A 24,370-nucleotide genomic window follows, 5' to 3' on the forward strand; every position below is an offset into this window, starting at 1 on the left:
TACAGATTTCGTATGGAATTTCATCACTAAATCCACCTCTGAGAAGTTTTGAGGTGAGAAATCAGCTGTGTTGATTTCGAATATTGACAGTTTTTATGAGAAGTGATGGTGGAACAAAAATGTGCTTGAATATTGTCGGAGTTGAGGAGCTCCGCAAGTGGCTGCTGGGGAAGCCTGTGCCAACCCGCAGGAGGAGCGTGTGAGGCCGGCCAGCCGCCCGCTCACAGAGCCCTCTGCTCCCGCCGTCACACAGACCGCTGCAGCAACAACGGCAGAGAAAAACACAGCTGGAAGGTTTTCATACCGCTTATCTGTCTTTACATTCTGAGGAATGTTGAAACGTTTTAACCGTAGATATATTTTAAGAGCTGGTGTGTGTGTCACATTGAACATTAAGTCGCTGCAGTTGTGTGTGGCGTTGCTATATTCAACTTTGTGCATTTTATTAAGTTGCAATGACTGTACAAAATCATGCATCATCTAACTTAAACAACTGGTAATTATTCAGTTTTACTGTTGATCTTAATTGCTTGAAATCTCTACGTACAGTAAAAAAAATACCTCAATAAGCACGTCATTAGTATATTAGAGGACATCAAAATTCTCATTAAGATATGTAACAATGTAAAGCTAAGGCTGAACTACTTAAGTATTTCATATATCTCTTCATTCTCTATTGAGTGAAAAAAAGATAAGGTCTCCAGTAGCCTACTGTAGATGACTATCACATGGAAAACACAACGCTCCCTCAGAGGCCACACTCGATCTGACTATCTGCGATCTTCTAACTGTGCCTTAACCCTGACGATCGCTCCTCGCGATTAGCTTGGTCTCATTTAAGATGGCTGCCTAGTGTTGAGAAGTAACGCGGTTATTACATGTCAACATGTCACTTCTCAGAGTATGTGCCTTTGCCAAATGTCTGGCTCGTCGCAGTTTATTTGAAAATTGTGCTGGTCGAGTGTCTTTTGCGGACTGCTGCCAGCTGTGTGTGTCGATGCGGAACGGTTCAGTCAGACGAATATCAGGTGAGCCGAAGGAGTCTTGTCTCACAGAGATATCACAGCCAATAACTTACAGTTAACAGGATAATCGACAAGTTCGCTCAGTTTCTTTAAGGACACTTGTGTGATTCCAATTACTCACATGTTAATCTAGAGTTTACCGGATAGTTTGTGTGATGTTGGACAAGCACATTGCTGGGTTCGCTCATGTATGTTTGGTCAAACGATTAACGTTATTAACTTATCGGAACTGTCTTTTAGTTGCATTTGTTCATTGAAGTAACCTCTGATGATTTAACTGCTACTAATACAGCTAGGGACTCTATAAGAAAAACCTGTGGGCTGCTAATGATCCCAAGATTTGCACTATTTATTGTAATATCTAATGGTACTGTTGTTTTTTAGAGACACCCTTGCAGCTTCAAAGAAGAAATGTTTCTTTTGTAATTCCAAAGACAGAAGATGGAAAGAAACGTGTACTGGAACAGTCTCAGTTGTTAGACGGTATGTTATTGAAGACGACAGATTGTCATAATGCCGCATTGACATTTCTAACCCTCAATACCAAGTGGTGGATCAGCGTTCTGTGTCAGGATTTCTTCTCTGTGTGCTGCCAACCCAAACTGTGTTTTTTTTACTGTTTTGTCCAAGACTTCAGATAGATATGCTAATAGGTCCTGAAGAGCCACACATCACAGTAATTGTGTGAACATTGTGCAATATACTTTGACTTACGCAGACTTTTGTTTTCCTGAATTGGTTCCTATAGTATGTGTCATAGATTTGTTTTGCTTGCTAGGCCTAATCAGCTATTGTAGCCTGCAGCCTCCTAAGTGTATTACTCTTAAAAAGACTAGTCAGTAATTTTATTTACTGACGTTAGATGCCTTTTCTATTTCTCCCTGTCAGTGCTTGAGGCCAGGATCCACCAACTCCAATCTGATGTCATTCTAGATGTCCAACATGCAAAGGTGCAATTTGTTAAAGCCCCCTCCTCTGGAAGAGGGGTTTTATCTGGTAAGAGTCCCAAAAACACACCTCAGGTGAAAACTGACATTCACAAATCAGGACAGACAGTTGCTAAAGGAGCTTCTAAATCTCAGCCCAGCCGCTGGATGGAGAAATTAACTGAGGAGAAGAAAAACAAACTCAAGAAACAGCAGCACCTCCAGCAGAAAATACAGAAGAATGTCAAGGAGAAACCTACAGCCAAATCTAAAGGTAGCAAAAGCAGCTCGATGTTCCCCGGTACAGCACATAAAACTATATCTACCACAGCTAAAAAGACTGCGCCCTTGAGTAAGAAGAGCAGAGCTCATGTGAAACTGTCTGATGAGATTCGTGCTGCAGTTTCTTCAAATGTTTCCCCCACTGCTGCAGGGACAGTAGCCATGCCACATAAAGTATCTAAAGGGAAACAAAAGGACTCCAAAAATCAGTTTCCTGGTGGAGAGGGCCAAAAGCAGACTGTTACCGATGCCCAGGTCAGGGCGAAAGAGCTGGCGGAGGTGGAGGAGCTGGAGAGGAGGCTAAATCAACAAGTAAGCCAGTGGACGTCTTCAAGTAACCCAGGATGCCTACAGGAGGACAGTGAAGGAACCGCATGTGCGGACATCCAGCTGAGCATCCGCTCTTACCTGGAGGCGTGTGTGTTTGCTGGTGAAATTCAGAGAGCACACTGTTTCCTCCTCAGCCAGCACAGAGTTATGAGTCGACGCAAACATCTGAAAACAGCCGTCTACAACATCATGATGAGGGTGTGGGCCAAGAAGGTGAGTTCAACAGCTATGGTTTAACACTGAGCCGATGTGGGTCCGGCTATGGCTTTTCTGACAAAATAAGGAAACGTAATTGTGTGTCCCAGAAAAATGTTCTTTGTTTATGTCAAAATGTATTGAAAGTAGCACATGTTTAGCTACTGCTCTTTAATGCTATGTCTTTACAAATTATATTAACACAACATTAAATATAGTAGGTTGAATGGTCACACTTGTATTTACAGGTTCAAGAAACCTGACTAGATGACAAGTCAAATACAGTATTTTCTACATTACTTGCATTGTTGCTGGTTAAAACTGATGGCACTTACTTAGGAATTTGTTACGTATGAATGAGATACACATTCTCTCTCTCTCTCTCTCTCTTTATAGGGCACGCTAAATCAGATCGGTCGCATGTTCATTCTGTTAGAAGAGGCTGGTCTGAAGCCAAATCTAGGATCCTACTGTGCTGCTCTGGAGAGTATGGGCCGTAATCCCAATTGCTCGCCAAAGATTGTCACAAGGTATATGTACCCACACACACACATGCGATTTATGAAGAGCTGTGTTTGTGCTAGAAGCATTTGACAAGTTAACACATTTGTTCAGTACCATTTGATATTTAACAAGAGGGCTGTTACTGTAAGACCATGGGACAGAGATTTGAGCGTGTGCAGTGAGCTGTGGCAATACAGAGACTTACCAACAGGGGTCATGCTATGCTCATGGTTTACACTTTTGCACTCTCCTTTCTGAGTTCTGGCATTTACTACTTACAGCACAGTGGGACTGAAGATGCAACAGGTAAATCATCCCAGCAGCATCATAGTGCATTGGCCTTGACTGTATCTCTCCATACTTTTGATATGGGCAGGCACGATGCCCTATTTTCAGATCACCCCATATAAGTGCAGTAAAAGACTTATGGCTACATCCGGACCGTCTGTAAAAAAACCAAATTGATTTGTGTATTAATTGTAAATTAAGGCATGCTTTATTTTTAGTGCCTATCAGTGTTCAGTGTCTCTCCTGTATTAAGCTGACAGATACAACTGTTCCTAACGCTGTCCCTTTCCCTCATCACGGATATTGTTTCCATGGCAACCCACCGTCACACGGTCATTTCTTAAAGTTTTTGTCAGTTGTGCAGGTTTCTGTAATAACAATTCTAACTTAAAATTGTTTTGCTCAGACAAACTAGCAGGTTCTTGCAACTTGTTTATCGAGGACAGCCTTGACAGCCAGTAGCCCAGTTGTGTCTGAGTAGTAACTAGGTCATCCTGACAAATCACTGTTAAGTATTATTAATTGAGTTGTTATGCCACTGTGTCAGCCCCACACTTTGATTTATTACATGACACGTAGCACATGGAGTATACACCTACTGGGCACAGCTCACAGCTTCAGCAGAAGACTACATGTGTCACAGTGTGTGTGTCTGTTTGATGGCAGCCAATAGAATCAGCTGGCCTGCTGCCCAGGCAGAGGCAGGGCTCATATTAAATTTTCTTCGTTTTTTGAGGCGCCTAACATTGTTTAGTTATTATAGCAGGAAAAACTACAGGACAGAACATCTTTGAAGTGGGCTACATGAGCCTTGTCCCAGGTTAGGCGACGTGTCTTTCACTGTCAATTTCAAGAATACATGTAAACAAGGCTCTCTTGCTCCAAAGCTATTCAGATAGCAGATGAGAAATATATATATTTTTTTCTATCTGACTTTGGAGTCAGTGTCCTTTGTGGGCCATTGTATCCAATGATCCCTTGAATTCTGGTCAGGTGTGTAGTGGTGCATTCAGGCGTTTCTTGTCAACTCCAATATATTTTGTAAATATTATATGTCTATGTTGTATTTATCATGTGTCACTCAAATGATCTATTCAAGGTATATGTCTAGCTTTCTAACAAGAACTCTTGGTTCTTATTAGAAAGCTGGACATATTAAACAGCCCCTAAGCTGTTACAGATAAATGGAAGGTAATGGATGTGTTTACTTGAGCCCAGCCTGACTGATCACCATGGCTTACGTTATCAGCCAACTTTAGCTTATCACACATAGTATATAGGTATTGGTTAAGTAGCAATGAATTGCAGTACAAATATGCGAGATTGGATAGATTGGTTTGTAGTCATTTAGAAATGGTGTCGCCATTACATCGTTTGTTCACCAGACAGCACTGACAGGTTAATTTTTCAGCTGTAAAATGTCCTGTCCTACATATCTCCTTATCAAAAATGTTTGTGTTAAAAAAGAAAGTTGTTGGGTATCTGATTTTATTTGAAACTCTCAAATATCAATATTTGCATCGGTCTCAAATATCCAGTATCTGTTTTGTGCTTATATTTGTTATTAAACATCACAACTTGTAGTGTAAACTGGGATTACATTTTTTTGGATAATCTTTTTGAGGTTTTTTACAATTTAACAAGAGCTGCCTGAATGCAACATAAGTTTTGGTCTTTCTGACATATTGTAAGACTCTCTCATTTGGAAAGGGAGTGCAGGTTCAGCCCCGGGCCTTCAGTCTTCTGAAGGTCTGTCCTTCATAGACTGTGTCCATTGAAGAAGGCACCTTGTGAACTTGGGAAGAGCTAGTGTCTAATCACACCATGCAAAATAGCACACTCCTACAACTGGAGTTTGCAGTGAAATGATGAAATGTTATCGCTCCCCTCTGTTGGTGCTGGCTTGATTAGTTGTTTGAGAGCTTCATCAGCCTCAGTCAAGTCGAGTGCTTCTGCACAAAACTCACACACACACACACACACACAGAGTCAAACATACTTTCCTCCTGGACCCCGGGGACATCATCCTATGCAGCTTGGTCCAATAGCGGCACAGGTGGCAGGGCGGTAGGGTTGGGGGTAGGTATTTGGTTGGTCCATCGATCACTGTAAGCTGATGCTCATATGACATCGTTGTTCTGCAGTGGTGCACTCCTGCTCAGTCTTTTGCCTCTCTTTTCTCCTACCTTCCTCACTATCATGATTTTCTCTGTCACTCAGTTTGTTTTTTGTCTGCCTATTTTTTTTCTTTGCTGTGTTGTCTCCCCCCTTTATTATGGCCCAGCTGCTGTACTCTCCTAATATCACTCTCGCCTCTGAAGTCTCCCCTGCAGCCTCCTTGCCCTTAGTGTACCAATCAGTTCCCCTCTCCTCTGTCTCTTTCACACACATACACACACTGACTCACGCGCACACACTTATATTAAGTTTTCCCCTTTGTTAGTGCTGTGTCCTCCAGTGCTCTTTGCTCCCTAGGGTGCAGCAGAGCAGTCACCAGGCTGATTATGCTCTATCTTTCAACCTCTCTGCTCTCTTTGTTCCTCTGGACCACACTGCCAGAACCCAGACTAATCCTCTCTTTGTTGAAGGCTTTCTCATTTACTCCTACCAAAATTGCACATTGCATCACAAGAGGCTCCAAGGCACAAGTTAAAATACAAAAAAAATTTGACCTCTTTGGCTTGCTTTAGAAATATTTCCGAACGTACACTTCATGACTTTCAAGTATAGACATATGAAAGAATATTGTAATACTGTGTTTTCTTCATTGTAATTATTCATTCGTGTGCAGAAGCCTGCTCACTTCTGGTTAAATTAAGTGGATGGAGGTTGCTGAGCCACGGTTTCCTCCAGATTGTAATTATTGTGCTGATATTTATAATTATCTTTCGGAAAAGGTGTGCAGGGTGAAGCTGAACTGTATGATCCTGGGTTTGATGCCAAATGGATTTTCCTCACTTCTGTCTCTTGGCTTTGTCATGTAGTTCTGCTGTTAACCTCTGGGTAGCAGTGCAACCAAAGGTAGCCTTCAGGCGATCTTTGTTGGGCAGGGCCCTAATACCTCAAACCCTGTGTGGCACTAACAATGTTTTACCCTTAAAGACATGCGGAAAAAATATAGTGCATAATTCAAACTGTAGGTCTTACAATTAGCATACAATACTTGACAATTCAGTAATCCACTTAAGCTAAAATGCAACTGAGCAAAATGTGAAATACACTGCTAATAATATACAGTATCTCACAAAAGTACACCGCTCACATTTTAGTAAATATTTGATTATCTTTTCATGTGACAACACTGAAGAAATGACACTTTGCTACAGTGTAAAGTAGTGAGTGTGCAGCTTGTATAACAGTGTAAATCTGCTGTCCCCTCAAAATAACACATCACACAGCCATTAATGTCTAAACCGCTGGCAAGAAAAGTGAGTACACCTCTAAGTGAAAATGTCCAAATTGGGCCCAATTAGCCATTTTCCCTCCGCGGTGTCATGTGACTTGTTAGTGTTACAAGGTCTCAGGTGTGAATGGGGAGCAGGTGTGTTACATTTGGTGTTATCGCTCTCACACCCTCATACTGGTCACTGGAAGTTCAACATGGCACCTCATGGCAAAGAACTGAGGATCTGGAAAAAAAGAATGGTTGCTTTACATAAAGATGGCCTAGACTATAAGAAGAGCCTGAAACTGAGCTGCAGCACGGTGGCAGGTTCCACAGGACAGGTTCTATTTAGAACAGGGCCCGCTATGGTCAACCAAAGTTGAGTGCATGTGCTCAGCGTCATATCCAGAGGTCGTCTTTGGGAACTAGACATACAAGTGCTGCCAGCTTTGCTGCAGGGGTTGAATGGGTGGGGGGGTAAGACAGTCAGTGCTCAGACCATACGCTGCACACTGCATCAAAATGGTCTGCATGGCTGTCGTCCCAGAAGAAAGCCTCTTCTAAAGATGATGCACAAGAAAGCCTGCACACAGTTTGCTGAACACAACACGCAGACTAAGGACATGGATTACTGGAACCATGTCCTGTGGTCTGGTGAGACCAAGATAAACTTATTTGGTTTAGATGGTGTCAAGCATGTTTGGCAGCAACCAGGTGAGGAGTATTCTTTGCGCCCCAGGCTTCAGAGGCAGCTGCAACAACGGGGATGAGAGGCTAGGACACCATTGTCCCCCCTCAAAGGTTATTCCTCCCTGTTTGTCATCATGCTTCTGTGTGGAGCCGGGATGTGATCACACCTGTGTTTTGTACTATACACTGTTGTATACGGATGGGCAGTTCTTTCATCGCTAGTGGTGTTTTTCAACCATTGTGTTTGCAAAACTTCTGAAGCCACGAGCTGAAGATATCGAGCTTGACTGAGTGAGAGCATGCGTGAGGAAAGAGGCTGCGCAGCGTGTGCACGAGCAGTGAGTGACCCTGCATTAGAGACCACTCCTGGCTCTGATTGGTTGTTTTGACTCAGGAACAGTGGACTCTGGAAAATGGCATTAGGAGCAGGAGGAGGAAGCCAGAGAATCAGATTGTTTTTACTGATTATGTGTCTCATGTACTACTGTCAGGATTTAGTGACAGTTTCAGCAAATATGACAATGTTATTTTTTAAAGAATTCCCTGCTGCTGCTTTACAGATTAGTAGCATTATATTCCAAAATTCATGAATAATTTACACAAACAAAATATTTATCACTTTAGCCCCTAAATCTCACTAATCCCAGACGAATAAAGATCCACCAGGCTGAAAATATTAATTCAAAGGCCTTCCTAGGTATCATATACCAAATTGAGTTATGGAATATTCATGTTATTACACCTCTCATTGGTATTCCAGGGACTTGGACCACACATTGGCATTATCTGCGTTCTGCAGTCTACTCATGGAGACTGTGCTCTCTCTAGATCTCTAGGAGATTCTATTTAAATAAACATTTCACTGATGTCGTTGTCAGCGCCAACCTGTGTGGATTAAACTTATACTTTGAGTCTGACACAAAGGCCTGTCAATGCAAATACTAAAATTGATATTCTGCATCTGTCAATCAGGGCGGAATTAATCAGGAGCCCAGCAAGTTAAATTATCTTAATCCCATTCCCACTTCAACAGGCAGGTCAGAAGGTTGTGAACTCTGAACCGTTTCTTTTCCATCATAATAACCAGAACCTAACCTGATACAGTTAATTTTTAAGAATTTTAATAGCAATATTACACATGTATTGGTGAGAAGGACCAACATCTGGGACTTCGAATTTGGCTGCTAAACAGATGTTGCGTGTGAAAATTGATCTTGGATGGCAAGCAATAAACAAAAAAAATAGTCTATTTCATGGAAACGCACACATTTGTTTTCCTACCTCTCACGACAACAAGCTGAGTCGCAGTCAAATCAACAACTGACCTAACTCTAATAGCGGATCATGAAACAAGCCATCTTGTACTTTTCTACTTAAACACATACACAAATGTAACGGCACACAGCTATGCATGTATCATGGAAAATAAAGGGAGGGGCATAACTAAAAAAATTATTCCAGTAGACCACAGCATAAACATATGTAGAACTTTATTGTGTCGAGCACATAAGATTATATTTTGACAATACGTTCTATAGTTTTGTCTGTATAACTGCTGTAGTTGGGATGGGTGGTCGAGGAATCCTGTAGTGTATTTCTGTGTTCTCTTATGTTCCTGTCAGGAATGAATTACAAAGAATTGACCATTTCTGCTGTTTTATCCCTTGTATGTATTACATAGCACAATAAGTACATAAGTGTTAAGACACAGTACACGTCACAATGATGTAATAAACTCTCAGATGCTGTCAGATCGGTTTACTGCTACTATAACACAGCCCCGTTGATTATGCTACTGGCAAATCTTACTCATAGAGCTCTTATGAGTCATTTGGGAGTGACTGGACACGATGTTTGTATCCCAGATAAACTCCAGCTAGTACAATTTAAAAGCCAGAAATCTCAGAATCTGGAAAAATAATTGTTGAGTCACTAGTTGTGATGAGTGTCCCCAGGTCCCCACAGATATAACATGGTTAAAACCTGTTTCAGTGGCAAATATAAATCTGGTAGGCCAACTGCATGTCCCTGTTTATCCAGGTGTCTGAGCCAAATGGAGGAGGATGGCCTGTCTGTGGACGACGTGTTCAGCCGGTGCGCGTTCCGGCAAGACGAGAGAGACATGGTACTAAAGGCCGTGCACATCGCCCGGCCGGACTACCAGCCCTGCCTCAAAGCGACCACAAGCCAGTGCTCCTCAACACTGGTTCAGGACTTCTACATTAAGGTATGAGAGGATAGCTTTGACCTGTAACAAAAAGGTTGAGACTGGAAACCTCTTTAATAATATTTAATTAATATTTATTTATTGAAAGCCTTTTAATAGAATCATAATGCAATATACAGTTATCACTAAATTGATAGTATTATAATCTCTCCAATCGAACTTTATTTTGCAAATGGTTACTGTTATTGTGATTCAATATATTGGCATTTAAAAGTACAGAAAACCTGATCTAGTTTGCATGGGCTTTAGGATTATTCATAAGTAAAGGTTGTTGAATTTATTATTGTACGTTGATGTCCCAGTAATGGATGCATGCTTTATACTGCCTGACTCTTTCTTGGGTTCACAGAAAATAAAATGACTATTTATATCACTGAAGTCATCATAACCAAAATAATGTACATCTGTGTTGGCTGCTAGTCTTCATGCTTCAATCTTAAACTAAACTCAGTGGATAGAGACTACTACATGTTAATTATGGGATGGCAGATATTTGTGTTTCTTTAAAAGGATGCGATGTAGAGTTAGCTTCTTTGCTAATACATTCATTTCATTCTAAAAACATGATAGAAATGAGATAAGGAAATGTATTTAGCATAGGGCTTGATAATAGAGAGTATGTGTGACTGTAAATACAGATAAGAGTTATTTTTTGGCTTATGTATGTTTTGAGAATCAAAGCACCAGAGACGCTGGGAAAGCTGTCAGAAGGCTCCAGTGTGACTATGAAAGATTTGATTGTCACCCCTTCACAGCCAGACAGGCACTGGCCTATTTATAGTGAGCCAACTCTGCTTACTAATGGGTCCTCCGCTTTCCCTGCCTCTCCTCCTCCTCTCACCTCTCCTCCCTTTTTTTCCCACCTCCCTTCCCCTCCCGATTCTCACATGATTCATTAACAGCCTTTTGTTCAATTGCAGTATTTTTAGCCTCAATCCTTGCTCCACATTTGCTTTGGTCTTCAGCTGAGTGACATATTTTTGGTCTACTTTATCTTATTGTTGGCCTGTGTGTGTGTGTGTGTGTGATTTTAGCAATCAGCAGGTCATGTATTTTTATCTTAAGAGTTTATGTTCAACTGTGCCACTTGGTGAAATGTGAAACAGGTCAAATGTGACTGTTCCATTACTATTGCCTCTGATTGCATTTGTAAGGTTGGCTTACTTGTCGGTTGGCTATCTGACTATGACTGTGACTTTTTGGCAGGTTGGTTTTAATGAGTGAAAGGCTGTCCAAATAACTGGTCCACTAGATAACGGAGGAGCAGACTGGATGGTCTCCGGAGGATTTTGAATCAGTGTTAGCAGCAGACACATAATCTAATTAGAATATTGTTTGTTGATTGTTTGTGAGATGGAATTTTGATTAGGTTGATGCTCGTACAAAATGCAGTTTGATCTAGTTTCAACTTGTCATCAGAGATCGCATGGTATTCTATCATTTGATTATTATTTTCATCTGGAAACTGGCCTATATGTGTGTGTGTGTGTGTGTGCGCGCCCATTTTGTCAAAACATTTCATTTTGCTTTCTTCGTAATACTGAAAGTAGTTTTTAGACTCCTCATCTCTCCTGGTCAGATCTTGTTAATCCATCCGTTGAATGCATTGTGTGCTTGACACAGTGGGGACAAGAAGGAAACACACTGTTATAGGTTTGGAAATTGGAATTCATTCATTCAGTATTCAAATAAGATCACACAGCTGTACTTTCTTTAGAGATTTATTTTTTTCTTTGCAAACCAGAAGGCTTTGTAAACCTAAAGTTTCTGTTTTCAAAACTATCATGCCAGCACATTTTTCACTCCTTTAGCTATCTATTGATTTCACCCCGGTCTACTAATAATGAGGTGTTTGCTTCTCTGCTCATTTACTGTTGCGAAGTTGTAATATGAGCTATAATGTAAGAGATGTCTGGCGAGCAATATGTGTACCACACTACCTTAAGCTTTGCTCTGGCTGCTGTCCATGCTACATCTCTCAGGCTTGATTTACAGTCTATCTTGTCGGCTGTCTATGAGCTAATAAATGTTATTACTGCTCTGCTACATCCAATCGTGCCTACAACCTTTCTACCATGTGCACAGATAATTACGTATGGTTTTTATTGCCTCGGCAAGGTCACTTTCTCTATAAAGAATAACTGACTTTTAAAGCACTTTTTTTTTCTTTTAAGACATTTGTGTGAAAAGTCTGTTGCTTAGTTGGTCACCTAGCTGGTAAGATGTAAGGAGCAGCGTATTAGGGGTCTGTTAGTGAGGCGTTTTGATTGTGAGGGGGTTGATTTACACACAGCAATTCAGTTCAGGCTATTTCTAATCACTATTGTCCCTAGCATACCATTTTGTTTGCTGGATTTATTTCAGCACATGCATTTTTATACTCATCCACAGCTGCTGTAAGTACCAGGGACGTAAACCATCAGCCCTCTAACTCACTATCCAAGCTGCATGTCTCTAAACCTGCTATTTAATTTCACTCTTTGTTTACTTTCTAGCAATACCGAGCCGATGTGTGTCAGACTGAAAGTCGGTTTAACACTCTGTTGTCAGCAGACTGAGATGGTCTGATGACTTAGCCTTTGCTCACTCTCTTTGATTCTTGCCCTGAATTGATCCTCTCAGGCAAAGCTAATCCCCTAGATGTGTACTAGCAACTTCCAGTAATCAAATGGTTACATTTATGTAGGTTAGTGTTGCTTACAATAAAGGTCAGGGCCAGACAATCTGACAAATTGAGAGGTTAAACACAGGGCAAAAACATCTCTTAATGTCATACAGTAGGAAGCAATCATTATTTCTGTGGTTCTTTGTCTCCTGTGTGTGTGTGTGTTTGTGTTTTTGTTTGTTTGTTTGTTTTAGAGGGCAGACCACCAGTATCCGAAACTGGACTTCACACAGGAGGAGCTGGAGGAGCGTTTCAAACATCAGCTCAGCATGGAACAGGCCTGCACTGTCACAATCGACTCTGTGGAGGCCTCCAAGCCCGTCACTAAAAACATGGCCAAAATGGTAAAAAAAAAAAACACATGTTGCCTCCCTTGATCTTCATCGCACTCTCTCAATAAACTAGTGAATTGTGTTGTTGTATTGCATTGAGATGGCTAGAAATGTCTATTTAGAGTTCTGTGTTGCTAAAAAATCTGCAACAACTTTCAAAAGCTGTGTGTTTATGAAGTGGAGTTAATGTAATTAATTGTAGGTGGTTTGGTGTTCAGTCTGGACAATCTATACCCAACCTAAAATCCTTAAGCATACTAGAGGTATAAACATCAGTATGTTAGAGTCAGATTAATTGTGTCCTGTAGGAGTATCTTCCTGTTTTGTGCTGTAATTTTGCCTCTTGAAACTGAAAAATCCTGCTGATTTCCTGCAAAATCTAATGTGGCTCACAAGATGCAGAGCATAGTGGGAGCATTTATCTTGGCAGTAGCCTGATTTGTTTAGAGTAATTATACTAATGTAACACCATTTACGTAGAGGTGATGTATTGGCATTTAAAATATGTTTTTTGTCTAAGGGTACCCATTTTGTCCTATGAGTAACGTTTCTCTTCTTCGTCTCGTATAAACTTTGAAATGATATGCATTTAGGTCTGACAGGTTAGAAGAAGAAACATTATATTCCCGTGGTGTGCCTTCTTTCCAACTGTGGCATTTACAGTCCGTCCTGGCTCGTCTGCCTGTGCAGATGGGCTACGTGGGAAGCGAGCAGGCTGAGAGTCCCTGGTGGTCAGGAAGCATTTACAGACAGGCAAGGCAGAATAATAATGTATTGTAATGGAGGCCTCTAGAGAAAACGCAGAGTCACCTCTCCATCCACAATCCAGACTGTGTCTCTGCTTCAGTCAGACTGAGTAAAACTCTTCAACTGAAGAATGAACATTTAACACACACACACTCATACACAGTGATGCACACACATATTAACACAACCAACTGCACATGTACATACATGAACAAAACTGCTTACCCATCTACAGATTCTCATTTTGTATGGTTCAGTGACTCCTTTCAATGTCATTTGGGAAAATCAATAACATTTAAGCTAGCACTGAGGCAATTACATTTCCATTGTGTATTGGTGACCTCTAGCCCTGTAAAGTTACAATAAAGAGTTCTTAACTGTGATAAAGGTTAAGGACAATGAAGAAAGAGACCTTAGTATATTTTAGCATTATTGATTATCTTCCTTTTTCATTTTAAATTGGACAGCCAGCTAACCCAGTACTGTTCTGCATTCTCACATTGTGGTGCATATGTTGCTCTAATGGGTTTTGAATATTAAAAATATTTAATTAAGCCTGCAGCCAGAACAAGCACTTGCTTCAGCAGTACTTACCACATTACTTTTTTGGTGCGCTATAATTATTTTTTTAGCTGTTGTAGAGTTAAGAGAAATAGCCACATCGTCTGGTGGATGATTTAAAACATTAACACTTTATGTAAAAGAAATATTTTGCTTTCTTGTTAAAGGAGTATTTTGACATTTTTAGAAATGCACCTGTTAACTTTATTGCCAAGAGTTACATTAAAAAATCAATACCACTCTCATGTCTGTATGCTGAATATGAAGCTATAGCCAGCAGGCGATTAACTTAGCTTAGCATAAAAACTGGAAGCAGAAGGAAACACTGGCTTTGTCCACGTAACCACAACAAAGATTTAACATGTTAAAAGTGGGGAATGCGATTCTGACAAGTGACACAGCAAGTCATGTAACCTGCTGAAAAGCTAACATGCAGAGAGGACGAGATTGTCTCAGAGCCAGCATCAGACTCTCTAGATACTCACAACTCTCCTGCTACTATAGCTAACATCATAACAACAGCATGTCTTGGCAAACTAGGAATCAAGCTGAATGTCCGTGGGCAAGTCATTTAACGTTACGTGACACTCAAATAATGGCTGGAATGCTTTCAATAGTGTTTGTTTCCCATTTAGAGAGCCAGAGCTGTGTACAAACACCAGACAGAACGGACAGCTAATGGACCCTGAGGGGATATTCACTGAATTTGACCAAAAGATGTGTATTTGATTAGACTTGCATACCCCACCTTCAATTAGTGAGCCAGGCTTGCAGTTTCCTTTTGTTTTCAGTCTTTGTGCTAAGCTAAGCTAAGCTGAGCTACTTGCTCTCAGTCTTCTCATCCAACTCTCTTCAAGAAAGCAAATACTGAGTGGACAGTATTTAAAAATGCCAAGCTATTCCTTTCAGCTTCAGTCTACTGGAATGTAAATGATGAAGGATGATTTATCAGTGATACCTTGTATACATCCCAACTGCAAACCTTTTTAATGGTTGGAAGGAAAATAGGTTGTGCTCCTTCCAGTTTAATTCTGAGATGAATATGTCAGTGCCCCAGTTGAGTTACTCTCGGAAGGACAGTCTGTTTTTTCCTTGTCGTCTGGATGTGTCTCAGCCAAACAAGCCTAACGATCAAATGGAATGCACACTCATGTTGCACAATACCTTGTGTCCACTGAGAGGTGGCCCCATCTTCTGCTTCACAATTTATAATGACTTTCCATTTGGTTCATGCGGCATGTGATTAAAAAAAGGATTGCTGCAGCGTTTTATTTGACACATTCTGTAAGGGTTTCCTGCTGGCAGTCACTCTCATGAGATGGATGACCTCCAGTCGTGTTGTCCTTTCAGAGGGAGCTGCTGGCGGATCAGCGGGCACATTGGCAGAAGATCCTCCTCCAGGCTCTGAGGGAGAGCAAGATGATCCTGGCTAACACCAACACCAAGGACTACAGACTTAACCTTTATCCCTACCTCTGTGTGCTGGAGGATAGCGAGTATGTTGACATCATGATACAGGTAATACAAACCATCTGACCCAGCTTACGGCTCAAAGAAATGCCAGGAGTCTAATATTTAACAAAGACTGGTCAGTGTTTGAGTCAAAGAGATTTGATTGACAGTACCTTCACTTTACTACAGCTGTATAAAAAAGATGTGTAGTGATGTCACTGTTACGCTCCTTTGTTTTCTCGACACTGCTGTTGTGCAATACGACCAATCTGGGAAACCACAAAACACAAATCAAGTAGCTGTGACGGTGACAGCCTGCTGTTAAAGCATCAGGCTTCATCTTTGGCAGCAAAGGAGAGCATGCTTTGATCACATATCTTTGCTTCCAACGTAGACAAATACAAAGGATGTGATGTCAAGTCATTTTCACTTTGATTTTCCCTTCTGTTGCTTTTTCATTAAACTGAATCTGGTCTGCCAACTGATCTGCCTTTTGTAACAGAATTGTCATAAATGTTTTCTTCTGTTTGACCTTTCGAAACGTGTCCTACTCTTGTCCAGAGTGTCGCCAACCTGCCTCCCAGCGGAGAGTCACTGAAGATTTTAGCCAGAGATCTCGGCAACAGGGTCCACACCAAGTACTCCGTGAGGCAGAAATACCGAAATCAGACAGTGGAAAAGTTGGGCAACATTTACACCGCTTACACAGAGCTGCTGGCCAAAGATACTAAGGTAGAGAAATCATCATGCTCCAGATTATTTTTCGCAAAAGGAAATGTATCTCCTTTTAGTTTAACTGCACAACAGAGCAACAAAAACTGAGAGCCAGACTTGTTTTTTTATTTGGGTGTATGTCATGACTAATCAAAATGTTAAAATTAGTAATTAAACATAACATATTTGTTGACAATCCACATCAACGTTGCGTCATGCCGTAATACTTAAGAAAACATTTTTTAGCATTGTAGTTATAAAATCTAGACAGACTATATGTACTGTACTGTACAGTAAACACTGCATAGCCAGTAAAGGTGCAAACTGAAGGACATTGCAGCTCATTACTACAGCTCCTGTAGCAATGAGCTGAGGGAAAACACTAATTTCATCACGAATATAATAAGCAATAGCTCATTATACTGCAGTGGCAAGATACACAAGTTAGTTAAGGTGTTTGTTTTATACAAGCTATTTTACATGCAGCCTTTGTAGTTAAAATGATGCCTATTAGTGTTTTTTTGTTGTTGTTCTGACACAAAAACATAATCCAACTTCTTACCTGCTTGTCTGAGTCCTCACTAGAGATGAACTGATAGGACATTTTCAGTCCCGATAGGATACCAATGCCTGGGCTTTGGATATTGGCCAAGGCCGAGTACCAATCCGATATCAATGTAAAATGAAAAAACTGTATTTCTCACTGTAAGGAAGACACTGGGAATTCTTATAATTAATAAAGTCTTATTCACCGCTGTCATAAATAAGGAGAGCTGTACACGTGCATTTGTTATGATTACATCACGATGAAACATTAGCAAGCTGACTACTTTGCTAACACAGCCAAACATCAAGCAAGTGCGACAACTCAAGACAGAGCAATATTACTTACTAGGCCAACTGTCTACAAAGAAAGAATACCAGCGTTTGTCTTGCAGCTTTTTATTTCACAAAGGTCTTGTCTTGGTAGCTCTCATTTTCAAGCTTCTTCCGTCAATGTCCTCTTCTGTCTATTTGCCTCTGCCAGTAGCTAGCGTTACGTTTAAAGAGGCTGCTGAGTCCAGTAATGTATGACTCCGGCTCGACAACCCCATCGCTCTTCTCCAGCAGCAGCATAATGTTGCTTAAACTTGGATGGCAAGCTAGCCAACAAAGCTAGACAGCAACCAACGCAATGAATTGAATTAAATAGATCAGCCCCAGATTTGGCATTTTCTCACCGATAGTACCGTCAGTGTCGGGCTGATATACGATATCAGTATTTGATCGGTGCGTCTTTAGTTCTCACGTTACATATTTACATCTTCATGCTGCCATGAAACATGCTTTTGATGAGATCACAAAATAAGTTCCTGTTTAAGATCTTGGGGTCTCTCACACATGTTGACATGCCTCCCAAACACTGTAGCTTGTGAAGACTTGCAATTTCTTAGTGTTTTGCAAGAGATATTAATATAATCATTCTCTGTCCTTACTCGTTGAAAACAGCCCACTTCCACTTTTCTCCCCCTAGGTGCACAACCTCCTTCCCAGGGAGCAGTGGTGTAAGCTTGAGGCGGAGCAGAGTTCAGGACCCACGCTACAGGGAGGAGAGACCCATTGGCCATACATAGTAACCCTGGAGCTGGGCACTTACATGGTCGATATGATGGTCAAGAACCTTAAAATTAACAGTGACATCCTGAACCCAGCTTTCGACAGGAAGCTCATCCCCATCCTCTACCACATGTACACCTTCCGTAGCACACGGCAGGTACAGTAGATGGCCACATCTTTCCAAGTGCTCACTCTGTCTTTTCCACAGGTATATCAAAGGAGTTGGTAGCGATCATGCTAAAGTGGTCTAAATTCAAATAGACAGAGCTTTGATAACCTGGTAACAGGATTTACGAGCATTAACCCATTCCAAAAAGAATATCCTTTCAACTGAGATTTATGCAGAAAAATGGTCAGGGATTACACTTAAAGGGATCTCCTGCAAACTAACATTGTGAGGAAAAAAATGTGAAACGGTTTAAAAATAAAACTCAGTGACCTGTTCATTATGAGAACCCATCAGTCAAATCAAATTCATATTCACTGTGATAGACAATTAGTCTGATTAAAAGACATACTAGACAGAGTGCTAGTAGTTGTAGAGTTGTCATTTTCACCAGGAAGGCAAGAACCATAGTGGTGCATAAACAAAAGAAAATACCTGGAAAAACACTTGACCTTCACTTTGGACAAAAAGACTCACTAGAGCCTGTTGCCGTGTACACCCAACCATCCAGTGTGAAGCTCCAAAGAGTGTGAATTATAAAACCATTTCCCGCTTGTGTGAATTGGTGCGGGGAACAGTTGAGTAAGATGAATAGGTTCCAGGCCTATCCCCTTATTTAGTGTCCCCTTAATTGGTTGACTGATTTACTGCCATGGGACCCTGCAGGATGGTGGGCCGACCGTGTCAGGGGAGAGAGGCAGAAAGAGAGGGAGAGAGTTGTGGACTTTTTGGAACTTGATGCACGTTGACAGTGGTTATTCTGCCCCTCCCCTGTCTTTCTCTCCTTTTGGAGGTTAGCCCATCAGGGGAGCATCCTAATGATTTTACAGCACAGCATGGCAGTCTGACTCATGCCAGCAATGTTGAGGTGTTTTAATTTTGTGTCAGCTTACTTTCTACTTAATTTTTTTATGATGATCTTTATGTCCGGGATAACCTCACATCAAAGTAACAGCCAGGGAAAAACTTCATCCCTGCCTGCTGGGTCTGCTACCCTGAGTCCTGACCAGGGTTTTACATAAATAATTCCACCAGATCATCCGCAATGTGGAACTTCCTACATGCTGTAAGCAACATTTCAATGACCACGTTTAATAAAAATGAAAATGGGACAAACGTGTTTAGCGGTGAGGTTTAGGAAGCTACAGTTTCCTATCATAAGATTTCTAATTGCATTTCTTGTGATGTTTCACCCACCAGGTTGGCTTCATCAAACCCCACCCTATCCTGATTCAGATGCAGCAGGAGGCCATGGAGACCAAGTTGACCTTTGACTCCTATGTGATGCCGATGCTATGCCCTCCCATGCCCTGGAGTTCAGTCAAGTTTGGTGCCTACCTGCTGACACCTACCAAGCTGATGCGCACAGTGGAAGGCGCCACACAACATGAGGTGTTGTTGGAGAAATGCCAGGACCTCCATGCAGTCCTGGACTCTCTCAACCAGCTGGGCAACTGTGCCTGGAGGATCAACAAACCCCTGTTGGATATTATTATCTCCATCTTCAATGATCGGGGTAGTGATAAGCTAGACATCCCCCCGCCTCTGTCAGAGGCCCCCAAAATACCCCACTTCAACTCTCATGATCCTACTTACACTGCTTCTGAGAAAGCCCACATGAAGAGGGAGGCGATTAATGCCAAAAAAAAATGCAGTGAGATGCACAGCCTGCGTATGGATGCTCTGTATAAACTCTCCATCGCCAACCATATGCGGGATGAAATCTTCTGGTTTCCTCACAGCATGGACTTCCGGGGACGTACCTACCCCTGCCCTCCGTACTTCAACCACCTAGGAAGTGATGTCACACGGGCTGTCCTCGTGTTTGCAGAGGGGAAGCCCCTCGGTCCGAAGGGTCTGGACTGGCTAAAGATCCACTTAGTCAATCTGACAGGATTGAAGAAGAGGAGCTCACTACAGGGACGGCTGGAGTACGCCAACACTATCATGGAGGACGTACTGGACTCTGCTGACAACCCTCTCGATGTCAGTTTGTATTTATTGCTCTTATAGTTTAGTCCAATTATACATTCATGATACATCGTGATTTGTTAAAACGCCTTAGTATACACATACTATACATGTACACTATACATACAGTTTGCAGAGAAACACTGTTGGTGTCACAGTTATGTCAAGCATAACCCTTTTCTCTCAGTGGCAAAATCTAAAAAGGATATGAATATCTGTCAAAACAAAAAATAAAAAATGCTTTTGTGGTAGTGTTTATGTATGCAGGATAATGTGCCTTGTGCTTGTGTTTGTCCTTCTCAGGGTAAAAGGTGGTGGATGAATGCAGATGAGCCTTGGCAGGCTCTGGCCTGCTGCATGGAGATAGCCAATGCTGTGAGATCCCCCGATCCAACACAGTTCATCTCTCATTTCCCTGTTCACCAGGTACCATAAAACACTTGGAAGATTATTTACCGGTTTGCAGAGTTACTAATGTTCGATCTCCTAACAATGTGTTGTTTAATAAGACATTCAACTGCAAACCAAGAATGTGAACGAAATATAAATTCATTATTCTTCACTCGGGTGAAACGCAGATAAAGAGGTTATCCTTAGGAATTTACTCATCTGACAACACCTTAGGCCAATCATAGTTCTAATTTAAAGCCTCCTAAAAATAAGGTTTGCCATTCAGTCGTGTTTTATAGTGCTGTTTTAGAGGGCACATTAAAGTTAACAAGGCAAGACCTCTCCAGCCATCTGGGGCCATTTTATATTATCTGCCATAAAACTGTAGCCCTAATCTCACCGACCAGACCGCAGCTTTAGCTATCCTGTACTGAGATCTGGCATTTAAGCCCCGGCCTTCTCTTATACAAGCCAAAGCAACAGACAAATCCTCTGACACTGAGTAGTGTCAGTGTCAGGTGTATCTTTACTGCCCTGTGTAGCCCATTACTGTGCACGTGTATGCCAGGAAAATTACAGGTTTAAGAATGATCTGGCTTTTAGAATTTTCTTTTGAGCAAAGCAACAATGTCTGCTCCTCAGGCCTTTGTTAATAGCCTTGTTATAATGTAGCTTTTATTTGGCACTTAAAATGCTGATGTTACTCTTAGGAATGCACAGTTTATATAATTCCTTTGAACGATTAATGTTGTTTGTATCAAACAAATAATTGAAACTTCATGGCACATTTCATTACAAGACATCAATAGCAATGCAGGTAAAGTGGCACTTGTTCTCTTTTCTCCAGGCTTTAAGCATATTCAAAAGAGAAAGACAAAAGCATTAGAAAAAATGGAGTGTAATCAAACAGTTAAGCACACAGAATGACTGCTGTTCCTCTATTCAGCACCAATGCAACTGCTACAGCCTAAACATAAGGCATAGTAGAGAGACTTTTAGGTCAGAGGCATTTAGATCAAATGAAAAGGACAAAGTCTACTGTTGGCAGGGGTGTGGCCAATTTCACTGCAGTATTTATTGGGGACGTTGCTGGTAACCAGATACACATATTCTCATATTCTGCTCAGTCTCATGTACAGCTTAAAGAGTTGCATTTTTGATAGGTACAATGTTACACCCCCGACAAAAATCCAATATAAAACTGACCAATTAGTTTTGCTTCAGTGTGAATGATAAATAATCGACCATTGTGATACACCCCTGTATCCTTTCTGTCTGATGCCAAAGTCCAGATGTTGCTTTGAATGATGCAGTACATTTAAGGGGCTCATAGATGATTTGATATTCTTGCGTTAAGTGCGACCGTCACTTTGTGACTGTGGGACATGGCAATATGTTGTTATGAACTAACAGCCACAATCAAATCATTTCTCTCATCTATTGAGCCAGTGCTCGTGCATGTGTTTCATATTGCCCTTGTTTCTTGTTGCTCTTTAACTTCCACTTTCTTAAAATCATTTGTTCTTTGTCTTGTTCACCTTTAGCCTTCCTCCCTGCGATGCCCCTTTTGTGCTGAACCCAGTAATTCTCTCTCTCCTCCTCCACATCAATGCTTTAATCTTCCAACTACTTCTCTTCACCTCTCCTGCAGGACGGCTCCTGTAATGGTCTCCAGCACTACGCTGCTCTGGGCAGAGATGTTATTGGTGCCACATCAGTCAACCTGATGCCCTGCGAGGTGCCCCAGGATGTGTACAGCGGAGTAGCACAGCAGGTCAGCATCAGTGGGCTGTTTTGCCGTTTGCATTGTTTTGTTCCCTTCTTTGGGAAACTGCACGGACATAATGGAGCTGCACAACATAACTGAACTGTGGTTACTTTCAGTTGCTAGGCACGTTGCAGTTGCTCAGCTGTTAAAATTCAGATGACTCACTGTATCCCACAGTGAGTGACAGACTAGGCACTAGACTAGGTTTCTCACTTTAGGTCTTGCATTTAAAAGTGCTTAGTTTCTCATGCCATGCAGTCAGAGTAAACTGGCTCCCATATCTGAATCCTCAATGGGCAAGCGTGCACACAATGCTATCAAAGGACCCAGCTTGCTATAAACATGCATGTTTTTAAGCAAAAAAAAAAATTGAAGCTAATTGAGGTGTCCATTTCAGCACAGGAGGACTCTGAGTGTGCTGAAGGAAAACAAAGTCTGTCCCAGGGCAGTGACTGTTGAAGACAAAGTAGTTTTCAGTTTGCTGCAGGACACTGTTGTATTTTTACCTCCAGGCACTGCAGTTATAGTTAGATGATACTGTAGATTATATCAGGCTTGTGAAATGGCCAGCCTCCTTGATATAGAAATCTTTCTTACTCACAAGGACAATATGTATAATAGGTAACAGTGGAAGCAGTCACATTATTGGAGACTGTTATTACTAGTAGAGCTGAAACGATTAGTTGACTTTAGGCAGAAATTGTCAACCCTTACTGGTTCAAGCTTCTAAACTGTGAGAATTTGCTGTTTTTCTTTTTACAAAAAAAATCACTTGAATATCTTGGTGTTTTGGACATTTGATGATGTCACCTAGTATTTTTGGACATTTTTCGGCACTTCTGCTCTGATTACATGTATGTTGATTTTTCTCATTAGCATTACAATATCCTCCAAAAGACGTGTTTTAAACAGAGGCTGTTTATCATTTGCATGTATGTCATGTAAATTACACACTTGTGTGTACCTGCAACATGTCCACGTGATTCAGGTGGAGGAATTCCGAGCACGGGATGCAAAGAGCGGATTGAAGATTGCCCAGGTCCTGGAGGGCTTCATCAGCAGGAAGGTGGTCAAACAGACTGTGATGACTGTGGTGTACGGGGTCACACGCTACGGAGGACGCCTCCAGATAGAGAAAAGACTGAAGGAGATTGATGAGTTTCCCAAGGTACAGTAGTGGTGGAGGGTGATGATTGTGGAACGGGGCTTCCCTTGCACTGCATACTGTCTTATTATTAGTGTGTGTGTGTGTGTGTGTGTATATCAGAGTGGCCTTTTAAAACAGTATCTCCTCTATATGGGGCTCCCCTTACACTTTTCTCTCAGGCTATACATTCACACACAGGTTGAGCCAGACAGACTCGTAATGAAGCCTCTAGAATGAGGTCTATCGTCCTTGCATCTTATTGCTCCATTTTTTTTCATGTGCATGAAGACATTTATCACACAATATCAGCACAAGAGATTGTAAACCCAATGGAACTTCAGTACAGTTGACCTCGACATTAAGGGCCAATCCCATTTCACCCCTTGCCCCTACCCCTTGTTTTTGAGTGTACCTCTTGGCCCTTGTAACTCTGTTTTAAGGGCCAAGTGGTTGAAATATTCCCCTACGAAATGGAACAACCCTTCAGGAACCCGATACGTCATCAGTAGTCGACGACGGCTCTGCCGTTACTTTATATCACACATGAAGCGATCTAACAAGTCACATGTTAAAAATAAAAAGCACAGCTTCATTACCAGGTTTCTAACATTACTAGCGAAGCTAGCTAACGAGACAACAAGCTAGCGGCTGAACTAGTGATTTTTTTTATGATTGTTTTGAAGAAAATCACGATATTACGTTGAAATGACATTAAACTAAAAATAACCATGGTAATCATAAATTATACAAAGAAAATACCTGTATTCTGGGAACTTTCTTGTAGCCCTCCGTTTGGAGTGTGCCTCTGAAAAATCTCCGTTTTGAGGGCTATGTAAACCTCCCCCTTCGCCCTACCACTCTATTTCAACAAGAATTGGGACACCCTACCCCTAGATGTGAACGTGCAAAACGGAGGGGTAGGGGCAAGGGGTGAAATGGGATTCAGCCTAAGACTCCCACCGCACAAGTCACTCCAAGTGAACTGCAAGTTTATTTTAATCAAGTTTAT

The 24,370-nt window shown here is 41.5% G+C and overlaps 1 protein-coding gene across 4 annotated transcripts in view; it reads left to right on the plus strand.

Annotated features, from left to right (window-relative positions):
* The first annotated feature begins 841 nt into the window (after positions 1–841).
* The window catches only part of polrmt (polymerase (RNA) mitochondrial (DNA directed)), a 51,749-nt gene continuing 28,220 nt past the window's right edge, over positions 842–24,370 (plus strand). Inside the window, exons 1-13 of one of the 4 annotated variants that reach the window (XM_046049458.1) lie at positions 842–1,028; positions 1,410–1,508; positions 1,914–2,776; positions 3,155–3,288; positions 9,666–9,852; positions 12,712–12,861; positions 15,508–15,675; positions 16,171–16,341; positions 17,837–18,076; positions 19,286–20,071; positions 20,360–20,482; positions 22,098–22,220; positions 23,203–23,382. In XM_046049458.1, coding sequence (XP_045905414.1) covers positions 887–1,028; positions 1,410–1,508; positions 1,914–2,776; positions 3,155–3,288; positions 9,666–9,852; positions 12,712–12,861; positions 15,508–15,675; positions 16,171–16,341; positions 17,837–18,076; positions 19,286–20,071; positions 20,360–20,482; positions 22,098–22,220; positions 23,203–23,382 — 3,366 coding nt within the window. In that variant the 5' untranslated portion in view covers positions 842–886. Of the gene's footprint in view, positions 1,029–1,409; positions 1,509–1,913; positions 2,777–3,154; positions 3,289–9,665; positions 9,853–12,711; positions 12,862–15,507; positions 15,676–16,170; positions 16,342–17,836; positions 18,077–19,285; positions 20,072–20,359; positions 20,483–22,097; positions 22,221–23,202; positions 23,383–24,370 lie in introns of those variants that run through there. The other 3 variants (XM_046049461.1, XM_046049460.1, XM_046049459.1) reach the window with 3 other exon arrangements.

The sequence above is a fragment of the Micropterus dolomieu genome, linkage group LG05 (assembly GCF_021292245.1).
Source record: "Micropterus dolomieu isolate WLL.071019.BEF.003 ecotype Adirondacks linkage group LG05, ASM2129224v1, whole genome shotgun sequence".
NCBI classification, from domain to species: Eukaryota; Metazoa; Chordata; class Actinopteri; order Centrarchiformes; family Centrarchidae; genus Micropterus; species Micropterus dolomieu.